At 41.0% G+C, this 13,106-nt stretch overlaps 1 protein-coding gene across 1 annotated transcript in view; it reads left to right on the top strand.

The window, feature by feature from the left end:
* nhlrc2 (NHL repeat containing 2) overlaps positions 1–6,986 on the top strand; it is a 28,513-nt gene extending 21,527 nt beyond the window's left edge. The window contains exon 12 of the mRNA XM_050059985.1: positions 3,127–6,986. Coding sequence (XP_049915942.1) covers positions 3,127–3,389 — 263 coding nt within the window. The 3' untranslated portion in view covers positions 3,390–6,986. The remainder of the gene's footprint in view (positions 1–3,126) is intronic.
* The last annotated feature ends 6,120 nt before the right edge of the window (positions 6,987–13,106 follow it).

The following is a 13,106-nucleotide window of genomic DNA, read 5'->3' on the forward strand; positions in this document are numbered from 1 at the left end:
AAAAATAAAGCAGAAATACCAAAAAAAATCTTTGTGGCATTGCACATGATGCAGTTTACAGTGATAAAGGAGGCAGATTTAACTCTGAAATTGTTTGGTCATTTTTGAAACAGCGGGGCATTGATTTCGCACAAAGTTTGAGAGAAAGCAGGAGTCTCCATTCTGGCCAGCAACTGTCAGTTTTTGACGGCTTTAATGATAAGAATCGCTGGTATTTTGTCATAGCTAACCAATTTAGCGAACTACAAAAAAGCATTAGCTCCATGACTTGGTTGAAAACTCTCAGCTGAACCATTTTTAAACAAGAAAGGATTTCCATTCTGCATTCACTGGTTGCATTTTATTTACTTATTTAACCTTTACTTAACCAGAAAAACCTCTTGAGATTAAAAATCTCTTTTTTAAGTGTGTCCTGGCCAAGACAGGCAGCAACATAAGTTACAGACAGACAACATAGAAGAATTTAAATCTCTAAAACAAGCAATATAAAACACAAAGTAAGATTACTACAAAGAAAAGCCAAAAAGTATGTTAATATAAACTCCTGCAACAGTGCTTTGTAACGACCGAGAGGAACCAATGAGTGCGAATTTAGGTCCTTCTGCAGAAGATTCCACATAAAAGGAGCTGCATACATAAATGCTCACTTGCCAAACTCTGTACATAATCTGGGTACAGACAATAAAAACATGTTATGTGAACAGAGAGCATAGCCACATGCATACATGTAGGAGTATGGGGAAAAAAAGGAGCACCATTGTCTTTGTTTTACCATGCAAAGCTCCGTTTTTTTTATCATAACCAGGACAGTGTGATAAGAGTACATTTAATTTATACTCGTGTTACTTCTGTAGGTGATGAGCTAATTAGCCGAACACACTTAAGGTTACAGCTTACATTAGAACAGACAAACAGCAGTGAATCAGTCACCAACACTTTCACTCTTGAGTTTAAATGCCTCTGCGCCAAGGCATTATGTATTTGGGTTGTCCATCTCTATGTCCGCATGTTCCATTCTCATTAAGGCAATATCCTAAGTGCTATATCGTGCCCGGCCATGTTGTGTGTCGTTAGGGTCAGGTGGGACCAGGTGTGAATGGGTGTTAACTTGTCTGGGGAGGGATCCCAAGACTGCATTGAAGGTGGGTGATAAGTAGTGTCGTAGGCCACCTCCTCTGTTTGACGAAGGTCGTCTCAGTTTGACGTAGATGGCTTCTTTCTTGCCTCTTTCAAACTATCTTTCTTCCCTAGCCAAGATATGAACATTGCTGTCCTTGAAGAGTGTCCCTTCTCCTTTAGATGTAAATGGACAGCTGAGTCTTGACCCAATGGCTGGCTCTCCTGTGCTGCAGCATGCACTTGTGGACTGGTTGTTTAGCGGCTGCATTTGGCTGCATACACTACATAAGTCTGTTTCTGCCTGGGTGTTAAGGCGATAACCCACAAACACCTTGAGGAAATTTGTTCGAATTTGGCTCAAACATCAACTTCGACTTAGCAAAACTGCAAACTTAACTGTTTGGCAGAGTCATACAACCACAAGACAGTAACTCTAGTTGGTTTTGTAACAAAATAAAGCACAAACATGAGCACAAACTCTTTTTTGCTACAGCCTCCTGCACACTGCTTCAACATGTGGAGAAACTCAAGCCTTGGCAGACCTGCTGTGCCTGGTTACGGTTGCTAAGCTATGAATGGACAAAAGGTGTTCAGGGCAGGGGTTTATGGAATAGTCAGTTCTGCAAAGACAGCAGTATCTGACAAAGACTTCATAAATATCTGCTGCAAAAGGTTAATTGAGGAGAAGTGGAGGGATTTAAGCAAGAAGACGGTAAGGGTGTTACCGTAAAAACGATCTCATTTCCACACTGGAATCAGCTGCTTTTGTTTAGGTGCATTGTCTCTCCAGTGACTGGTTTGTTAATATTTAGCACTTTTGCTTTCAGTAGGTTTCAAAAGCTGTATGTTTTGCTGAAGTTTCACCTGACAGGGTTGAGTCAGAGTTGCAACCCAAACTTACTCTCTTCATTTATAATAACCTTGTTCTGAATGTGAACCTCTCAACCTCTCCTTCTTGTCTTTATTTTAGTCCGTGATCCACGATTCTCTTAAAAAATAATGGAACTGAATGATGCTTAACCTTCACGTTGTTTTCGCTTTACAACAAGCAGATTCTCACTGTGCCAGCCCACGCCTGGGATTTATACTGGAGAAATATTTAGATCAGTCAGGGACTCCTCTAAAGCACCATGGAGGCAATTTAATACATGCTTTCTACTGTTAAATACTACTCGAAGGGCCTTCTTCAATGCTCTCAAATAGTAATCAACAATAGTCCGACCCTACGACCGAGTGTGAAGTGATTTGAGATACCATGTTGGTGGCAGGCAATGGTCCGTTCATTAGGTTTGGAACAAAAGTCTCTCCATCATTCTGAGCGATGCTGCATGCAGCCATCGATATCAGCAGGCTATTTATAGAACATTTCGATAAGACGACATGCCTTGGTTCACATAATTAGCTACCAGGCTATGTTACGTGATCCTCCACTGTCCGATTATACCCAGTCTAGACTTATGCTGATCACATCAGAGCAGAGGCAGGAATTTTAATGGATCAAGTTAGAAGTGCACTGCAGATTTAAATTGTTTTTTAGTGGCTTTTTAGAAATGGCTACCCAGGGACCTCAAGTTAGAAATCAGTGTCATTAATCACCGCTGGCATGGATTTGACGGTCTCACTGGCATAATATTTTCTCACAGTCGAGGTTTCTCGGCTTTGCTTTTTGACATTCATTCATCCTTCAGTGGTTACATCACTCTAAATGTGTATTTGTTTCTAAAAATATCCCCCAGTAAATTCATGTCCTTACCCTCTCCTCGTCTGATTCAGTGGGGTTATTTGTGGGTAATATTGTAGAAGACTACATTTAGCAGTGCTCTGACTCGAGCCAATCTAGTACACGGGGTGCACCTTGCCACACTCAACCATAAATTTAGATGCGTGAAAGACAGTTTAATACCAACAACGCCCTTTCAGCACATGGCACATTGTGTCTGATCTGGGTCCAAGCTGAGGATTGTTTTTGTTTTGGTTAGACATAATTCTGTTTCCTGTTTTTCACAGGTAACGAATGGCTGCTAGAAAGTCCGGTGGTCACTGGCGACATCATGGATCTGTCGAAGCCCCTCTCCATCTCAACCAAACTTCCAGCTACTATGAAGGACTTAAATGGCAACCCAAGCCTCACTCTGGGTGTATGGGTATACTACTGTATGGAAGCAGGTAAAGCCTGTACAATGAAAGCAGCCTCCTTCACCCAGCCTCTTCAAATAAGTGCCAGTCATGGAGAGGAAGAAATCACTGTGGCATTGGCTCATGCCTTCTGAAACCTCTTAACCTGTCTGAGTCACAGCAGGCGCAGAATCAACACCCTCTTTTACTTCTCAGCTCTGCTCCTGTTTTGTTCTGGAAGAAGCTAATTTTTCCTGTGACTGGCTCTTTGAGAAAAATGCATTTCATACAAATCTGATTTTCAGGGGAATTTCATTTCAAACTACTCAGAAGCCCCCTCCATGAAACATCAGCGCCATAATGTCCTGCACGTGACAGTTATTCATGGGAATGTAACCGTTACATCCCCAGGCATGTTTTAAAGGATGAACAGCCTGAAAAATCTGTATCCATGTGATAGTATATTTATGCAACAAATTCCTACAAGGACAGGCTGTACTGTGTAATTTAGGGGGTACTATTTCCACTCAGTGTTACCTTATTTTAAAACAGTGCCGCAGGACTAAATCAGTGCTGCAAAATAAAAGATATTCTGAGGATTTTAATGAGAAACTTATTTTGATTATCTAATTGGCAGGTGGTGGTGCTGGTGTCAGTGGTGGGTAGATGAATAAACAGAGTCTCTGTCATTTAATGATGTTGTGGAGGATCCAAACTACTTTAAAACATTGAAAACAAAGTAAAAGCAGAAACTCTGATGAGCTTTATATTTTCACCTTCACTGCCAGACAGATGTGAATCTCAAAGACGAGACTGTTTACATTCAGATGTTGTGAGCAGAGTCTTTTTTTTTTTGACCTCCGAGAAGTAATTATTGAACAGTTTATGCTTTTGAAAAATTAGTGAAAGACTTCTGTGTGTGTTTGAAACCATTTCTCAGAAACACTAACTTTGTTTCTGTCAGTCCCATGAGTAATTAAATTGTAGGAATTTGAAAAAAATGGATGTTTAATGGAGCTGATATTTGATTTAGACTCACAGAAAGCGGTTTTATTCTGCGTTTCCTCACTCAAGCATTGCTTCTGAATGCTAATATTGAGTTACGGTCAATTTCTCAATAATATGATCTTGGAATCCCAAGAGGCTTTCACAGGAATTATTTAGATAGGAGGATATAATCTAAAACCTTTTCTTTAAAGGTATACTATGCAGGAATTGTCAGTACTGTTTGCAGAGACATTCAAACTGGGCCCCTCCTCCCTGTACTACCTGCACGTACCATGGATGTGTGAGACAAATGGATGTAGTGTTGGAGGTGGGGCCCAGTCATTCATATGAAAGTTGGCGCATGACACCAAAAAAACTAAATTTCTGTGGTATGAAATTACATGAATCTTCTGCATAATTGGGCCCATAGAACTTCTGGTTTAGCCCTCCAATAACTTGGTGATGAAGTGATTTAATTGTGCGGCTTTCTTGTAGTTTAGAAATGTTATTGGACGAAATGGATCAAATCCCAGTAATAAAACAAGTCATTTAGTGGGGGTTGTGATGCTCAAAAAACATATCCACTGCATCACATGATGGACCCAGATGTTGTAATTCCACATTTGGCCACTATGTCAAATAGGCTTCAAAGCGTGACACTGTTCCTGGAGGCTTGGAACGTACACTGCAAGCTGCTGTACTATTGAACCAACGTTACATTGTTGTAATTAAAAAGGCGATTCTTTAGCAAGCTAACTGAGCTAACCGCTGGCGCTGACATGTCAATCTTCATTTTGTTCTTCAGTGCTCGTCAGTGAAAGTGAAAGCCAACCCCAGATTCACCCTCGTTTTCAAGCAGGTTTTGTCCACTTGGCGTTCACCTCAATATTTCTGTGTTTGGTCTGCGTCTGTCTGTGATTTTCTTTCAATATAGCACCTGATCGGTACCTTGTAAAGTCCAGACCTTACCTGCGTACTGTTATTGGCTGGGGGTTACACACCAATGCTCAAAGGTCGCAGCCATGAAGCTTCCTCAACTACAGCTGCAAAAATAATCCAATTCATTTATTAGTTGTCAAATATAGAGTTGATTGCGGGGTGTGCCACACGGGTTTGAATCCATCCCACAGCCCTTTGCTCTCTGTTTCCCATATCATGTCAGTCTATCTATCCTCTCTAATAAAGGCAAAAAAGCTAAAAAAAAAATAATGTTACATCAATCACTAACTAATTTGCTAATCAATAACTTAGTTTGATTAATTAAGAATTAAGGAAAAAACTTAAAATCCTTTGCTTCCAGCTTCTGTAAATATATTTATTTTTTACTCCTCTGTGACAGTAAACTGAATCTTTTTTTGGATTATGGACAAGACTAGACATTTGAAGATGTTATCTTGTGCTTTGAAAAACACTGATTGACAATTTTCACCATTTTCTCACCAGTTTATAGATCAGCTATGGATTATTCGTGAAAATAATGGGCAGTAAAAATAATGATTAGTTGCAGCCTTATCCTGAACACAGCAACATGAGAGAAAAATGAGAAGATACATGCAGATAAATATAATGCCACGCACGTCTTCTGGGTCAAAAGTGATGATTGAGAGGGATTACCAGGGATTGTATGATTGTTTTTTTACAGAAAATCCTGCATAGTATATCTTTAATCTCGTCCCAGCAAAAGAAATAATAAAAGGACATAAATTAAATGTATGTCTTGAGAGGCTGATGAGACGTTATCAATGCAGAGTCTCACTAATATGTTACAGACTCCAGTGTACTAAATCACAGCTTCACTTTGTGCTCTTCAAAATAATATATTACCATGTATATGTTTGCTTTAGTTTACAGTCGGTGTGCTTGGATGGTGCTTTCAGGTACACCAATCGAGCTTTCATAAATATTTGTCTACATACTGTGTTTCACCAGTCTCAAGTTGTTTACAGAGTTCATGCTTGCAGCTCGGAGCTGTGTTCTGTGTCTCCACTCGCTGTATGACTGATTATACTTTTGATTAAGATTATTCACGACACAAGGAGCCCTTTTGATTCACGCGGCAAAGTACCACCGTTATCTAAGTCATGAATAAAGTGCCTGTTTTCGATAGGGGGGGCAGCCGCTTGTGACCTGATGACACCGAGCGACTGCAGCTTGTGTGCATCTTATTAAAATCTCTCCAACAAGCATTTACACGCTCCATCTCTGCTCCACAAAGAGAACATAATAAAAAGAGTTGCTCTAATAATGTTACCATAATACGCTGTGTATTATGTTATGAAACATGCAATAATATGCTAATGTGTTAATGTCGTTTTCTTTTATTGGTTTCCAAAGTGTTGAGCTGTTGTCATAAATGGGTCTGAGAGTGTTTCGACTGTTATCACGTCTCGCAACATATTTGTGCATGTCAGTTTTTATTTGGTTTGGAGCACTCGGCCCAAGTGCCTTGCAACAAGGGGTGTTACTGTACGGATGGCGTGGATGTGATGACACATAAACGGCATCAAAAGCAATAACAATATATTTCTGTAATGGGAGGAATGTTTTATTCCCACAAGATATTTATTTCCAATGAACTGCAAAGCTTTGCCAGCATGTTTTCTCAGCTTTGATATCCCTCTGGCGTTTTTTAATGAGCAGTAATGAGCTCGCTGGTGGGCATTAAGTTCCCTGATATTGTTTTCTCACTTGATTTCTCCATCTTCTCTCTCAGTGCTGCACTTTAAAATGCAACAGAGTAAACTAATAAAGCATTTTTATCTAAGTCTGGTTTGTGTGTGTGTAGGTTTTCTTCAAAGATCATTGCCGTAATTCCATACAAATTCTTCTTATATGACATTTTTCAGGCTCTGACAACCAGGTCACTTTGTATAACTACACTTAATATGTTCATACATCTAACGACTGAAGCTCTGCTATGTGAGATGTTATCAGAAGCTTCCCTAATGAGCCAGCTCTCATGAGGTTGTCCCAACGCCAGGGTATATGTGTTAGCCTACCTCAGATATTTGTCTCATTCCTTTTACCACATCACCCTCATTTTTGCAGATCAGAATTGAAATAATGAGCAGTTCAGCTAAGTTATGGTCATAAACACATCAGGTCAAGTCAAGAGTCAAGTTGATCTCAGTCTGCGAAGAGCAGGGGTGAGCAACTTGTGGCTCCAGAGCAGCACACAGCTCTTTTATAGCCTCTGACAAAAAATATGCATGGAATTGAATGAAGATTGTTTTCTCAACACTTGATTTATATTGCTTTTATAAAATATCACAAAAAGGTAGAGGGAAAAAAAATACGTGTATGGAAATATATGAAAAGGTCAGGATTGGCCTGTCTCTCAAAAGCTATTCATCCCTGGAACATAGTCAGTGACTCAGTCTCTCATCTTGTCATTGACATGTTAACATTGTCCTTTTCTCTCAACATAACTCCTCTTGAGTCCTTATCCTGTGGGTTAACAGTCCCTTATCATATATTTCATTCACAATTTTTTTACAGGCTGCCAACAAGATTTTGAGTCGGTATCACAAAAGGGTGGCAAGGTGGTATAGTGGTTAACATTGTCGCCTCACAGCAAAAGGCTCCTAGTTTGAACCTTGGAGTTGGGGAGCCCCTCTGTGCTGAGTTTCCCTGTTCTCCCCGTGTCAGCGCAGGTTTTCTCCGGGTACTCCAGCTTCCTCCCACAGTCCAAAGACATGCAGGTTAATTGGTGACTCTAAATTGTCCGTAGGTGTGGATGTGAGTGTGAATGGTTGTCTGTCTCTATGTGTCAGCCCTGTGATAGTCTGGTGACCTGTCCAGGGTGTACCCCGGCTCTCACCCAATGTCAGCTGGGATAGGCTCCAGCCCCCCTGTGACCCCTAACAGGATAAGAGGTTACGGATCAGGACAGAGACAAAATGCATGGGTATGAAAGACTGTTTTTTAACATTTAAATTCATGTCATCAGAGTCACCTCAATAGCAGCAGCTAGTCCAAAGTCTGCCTAGCTTGGCTAACAATGTATTCCAATTCCAAAACAGGTCTCGGTCTCAAAAGAAAATAGAGACTTAAATGGTCCGTGGAGAGATTCTATTGCTTTCACTGCCGAAGCTGCAAAGTTAATGTACCAAATAATCATAAATAGCCAACTGCAGAGAATATACCTTGTGGTAGAACACCCCAGCTGACATTGGGTGACAGCAGGGTACACCCTGGACAGGTCACCAGACTATCACAGGGCTGACACATAGAGACAGACAACCATTCACACTCACATCCACACCTACGGACAATTTAGAGTCACCAATTAACCTGCATGTCTTTGGACTGTGGGAGGAAGCTGGAGTACCCGGAGAAAACCTGCGCTGACACGGGGAGAACAGGGAAACTCAGCACAGAAGGGCCAACAGACCGGGGTTCAAACCCCCCACCCCAGAATTCCTCTTGCTGTGAGGTGACAATGCTAACCATTGCACCACCATGTCACACAGATTTTTTTTTCTGGGCTAAAAATGAAAGTGATTGTTTTACCTTACCATACCTTTTTACTTTAATCAGAAATATTAGCTTGTAGGAACTTTTGATTTTGTTTTTTTGCACCTGAGAGCTGTCAGAAAGGTGCTGGCACCAAAGAACTGTCTAAATGTCACCATTCATAGCACCTTATTGTCTCAGGTCTCGGTGAAATAGATACAGAACAATAGACCTTTTTCAGAGCAGACATTTTGTCATGTCATATGGGGAATGCACAGGTGTAAATAAAAACAGTCGTGACATTCCATGAGTTCACTGGAGGTGAGCCATCGTTAATCTTATCAGTTTCACCCGTGCTTTTCCTTCTCTGATGACAAGGCTGTGAGGTCTGTTAGGAGGAGTCATCAATTATCAATCAGCATCCCTGAGGTGATGGAGGACAATACACTTGAAAAATAAGGCTAACGCTGTTCAATATTTTTCTTCTTGTCCAAAGGCACCTTCCCTACTTCCAACCCCCCTTCTTCTGGCCCCCATGCTTGGAACCACTGTGGTCGTTCTCACCACAGTTGTTGTCACCAGGACCACATCTCCCCATGACAACACACACACAGATTCACAAGGGCTAAAGCAGTACCAGCCACCGCAACAAGTCAGGTTACATAATACCATGTGACACGGCAGAATGACCTGAAAAACACATCACGGTCAAATAACAGGATCAGTCATCATCGATCACATCACTACAGAACATCAAAGATGGACAGTTCCGATCAGTAGGGGCATAAACTGTGACACAATTAAATCAAACCAATGAATAAAGGCACAGTTCATTCCAAACTAAAAATACATTTTTCCAAAGTCATTATCTCATCTGCTGCTACAGTCATCCGCTCATAGTTAATGTTTTTCACACCCGAATGTTTAAAGACTGATTAGTCATTTATGTAATATCTTCAGATTTGCCAATATTTCCAGATGCAGTTGACCACAGTTGAACCTTTACAACATTAAAGGGACAGTTCACCCCAAAATGAAAAATACATATTTTTCCTCTTACCCGTAGTGCTATTTATTAGTCTAGATTGTTTTGATGCGAGGTGCAGAGTGTTGGAGATATCAGCCGTAGAGATGTCTGCCTTCTCTCCAATATAATGGAACTAGATGGCATTTGGTTTGTGGTGCTTAGAGTGCCAAAAGGAAAACAATAAAACCATTAAGTTATCTGTCTAACTCCAAATCCTGCTTCAAAGTACAGGCCTCTGGTTACTCAAGATAATCCACAGACCTTGTTGTGAGCAGTTTTATGTAGGAGCTATTTTCTTTCTATCAAACTACACCTGCCAACTGTATCACCACGCAGAAGGAAGTGTGCATCTACTCATGTGAGATGTAAAAATTAATGGCGTCCTCCTCGGCTGAGCTGTTAAACCCAGTTCAGTCCACAGATTCACGATGGGACAAAACCATTTTAAAACGTAGCAGGGAAAAGTTGCAGTGGCACTGGCGTTTCTCAGCTCGACTCAAGCCAGCTGATGGTGTCACCTGCGACTCGCCAGCAGCTGGTTTTAGAATATAAAGCACATCACCTGTTTCAACAGCCAATTGGCTTCTAGGGAAGTCCTGTCTTGATGATGTCTTCTGATGTCTTCACGGTGTGTCGGTGTCGGACAGTGGGTCTTTGCTGTCAACACATTCTCACTTCACCCTTGTTACATATTGACGTTTGGTCATGGACCTTCCACGTCCTGATACGACGTTGGTTATTGACGTTCTGGTACGCCGTGCCAAAATCTGCCTGTTTATGTACTGTCTCTTTTAAAATAAACGTACTATATCATACAACAATGCGAATTTCCGTTTTTTTCCTCTAACAACAACCACACATGGTTGGGTTTAGGTTACAAAAGTGCGTGGTAAGGTTTAGGAGAACAGAACAGGGTTTGGCTTTAGAATCTTATGGGACGTGAACACTGCTCTCCAGGGTTAAGGTCAGTGTTTGTTGGACTTTCGCCGCCTTAACTTACGTTCTTGTCCCACTGCAATTCCCCCCTGACATTGCTGAGCGTCATCAGTGTCTGACGCCACAAGTTACCGGCCAAGTGCTGTATTTCAATGACTTCAGAGTGAGATCAGGTTGTTGCTGTTGCTCCCTGTTTGTGCACATGTCACACACACAAGAAGAAAAACCTATTGTTGATTTTGGGGTGAACTGTCCCTTTAAGGTTGCAGAGATTTCACTGTATGAATCCAGAGTAGTTCTGGTTAGCTGCAAATTTGATCAGTCATGTATATAAATGACTAATCTGTCTATAAACATGAAAAACATTACCTATGAGAGGATGACTGTGGCAAAGGATGAGATAATTACTTAAAATCCCAATACAGAGAGAGAAGCAGAAGAGGAGCCATTATCACTTCTCCCTCCTTGTGTATCTTTGCCCTCTGTCTTATTCCATCGTCCCCCCTTGGCTGCTTCCCTCGCCGTCCTTCTGACAGCGTCATTAACTCTGTGTGATTCTGGCCTCTGTCTTCACTACCAGAGACCACTCGCACAGATAAACACAGTCTCATTAACATGTGCCACACTAGCAGCATCACCAGGGAGCATGCTAACACATAGCGGAGATTCTCACAGGTCAGGGGTGTCACCAGGAGCCAGGCACGTCCTCTGTGTGCTGCCGCGGCGGCCTATATGGTGATATAACAGATACATTTACAAGGAAGCAAATTCCTTAAGTAAGCCATGGGGATTCTGTATCTGAGTGATCAGACAGGAGCCTCCTTCGGCACACAGCTCCTATTAACAGCACAAAAAAGCTTTCTTAAGGGCTTGTACCTCCTGTGCCTCTTATGATGCTCATATGATGCATGAGGCTGACACTGGTTAATTGTTACTGACCTGTTTGTGATTAACTGTTCATTAAAAATGATTTAAAAATTAGATGACTGAGTTTATTATAGCCTGAGTTATGCAATGATGTTGGCAGGGTGTTTGTTTAGGGGCTGAAACCATATGGAGGTTTAGTGAAGGGTAAAATCATGTTTTTTACACAGTTTTAATCACAGGAAAATGTACTCGCTTTTCGTTCTGGCTGAGTGGGCCCCATTAAGATCATATCTGTGGAAGAGATAAAATATTATTACCATATTTCAAGCTTCTGTGACAGTGCAGGAGGAATGCAAAAAGCAGGAAGAAGAGGTTTTAGGATGAATAGAGCTGCAGAAAATGTTCACCCAAACACATCATACCAGTTAGTCTGCCTGTACTGCTCGCCACCAGTCTCACCTGTGCTTAGAAACACAATCTATTAATAGAAGGCATCATTTCAAGTGATAAAAATCAACTTTGACTTTTGACTTAACGCTGGTGTTGACAGGAGAGGTCAAGCTGCTTAAGTTGAGTTGAACCTGCTCTACTTTCCTTTATTCGAGCATGCAAAACTTGTTTGAAAATATGTGGGAGTGAACTGCTGCTCAGTGTGTCGAGAGCACTTTGCTCAACTTATTTTTGTGAAAGTGAGGGAGCAGCTGCACAAAAATATAAAAGTACAGAGAAACAAATGCCATAAATGTAGCCTCTGAAAGACATCAACACTCCTGCAAAGTTGAGAAACTGCTTCAAGGGTTTGAAGGCGATGTTTCTGAGTTAACAGCTTTTTTATAAAAACTTTAGCTCTGCTTCAAATCACCACCCCAAAGGTTCAGTTCACCCAAATTACAAGAAAAAACGTATTTTCTCACTTACCTCTATGGGCATCTGTGCATGCAGATAGTTTTGGTTTTATTTGTCAGAATTTCTGGCCCCTCTGAGCACAATGAAGGTGAATAGAATTCGATTTGAGACACTCGCAGCAATGAAAATGACATATTAAAAATTCAGCAGCAACACATGTACCCATCATTCTGGACAATCCCACAGACCTCACCATGAACAGCTTTCACTGGGACTGCTTTCTACCCAAGAAATCTCTGTGAAAGCACAGCTGGAGACCACTGAGGGCAGTGGAAATATTGAGGTTGGGAAACCAAAATCTCCCAAGGCAACCCAAAACCCAAAATAAAAGCTTTAAATTTAATTTCCCACACCAGGAATAAACCATGGTGGGGAAATACTAAATCTCTTCTATTTTCTGTTGGCCTAAAGCTTCAGTGTTTACAATAATGCACACATGGTAAACAGGTGTGTAGGAAAATTATGTTTGTTGTTAGCCAAAAGTAGTCAAATTTAAATATAAATACTTGGGGTTATCACATATTTTACATATATATGTAACACTCATCACAGTGTTGTCCATATTAGCTACGGCTCTGGACATAAATTAGGAAAACAAAGTATTGTTTGTTTGCTTTATAGATTAGTTGTATGCCGTTATTAAGAATAAATCTGAGGCTCTTGCTAGCTAGCTAGCTATGAAGTATGACATTAA

The sequence above is a fragment of the Epinephelus moara genome, chromosome 13 (assembly GCF_006386435.1).
Source record: "Epinephelus moara isolate mb chromosome 13, YSFRI_EMoa_1.0, whole genome shotgun sequence".
NCBI lineage: Eukaryota > Metazoa > Chordata > Actinopteri > Perciformes > Serranidae > Epinephelus > Epinephelus moara.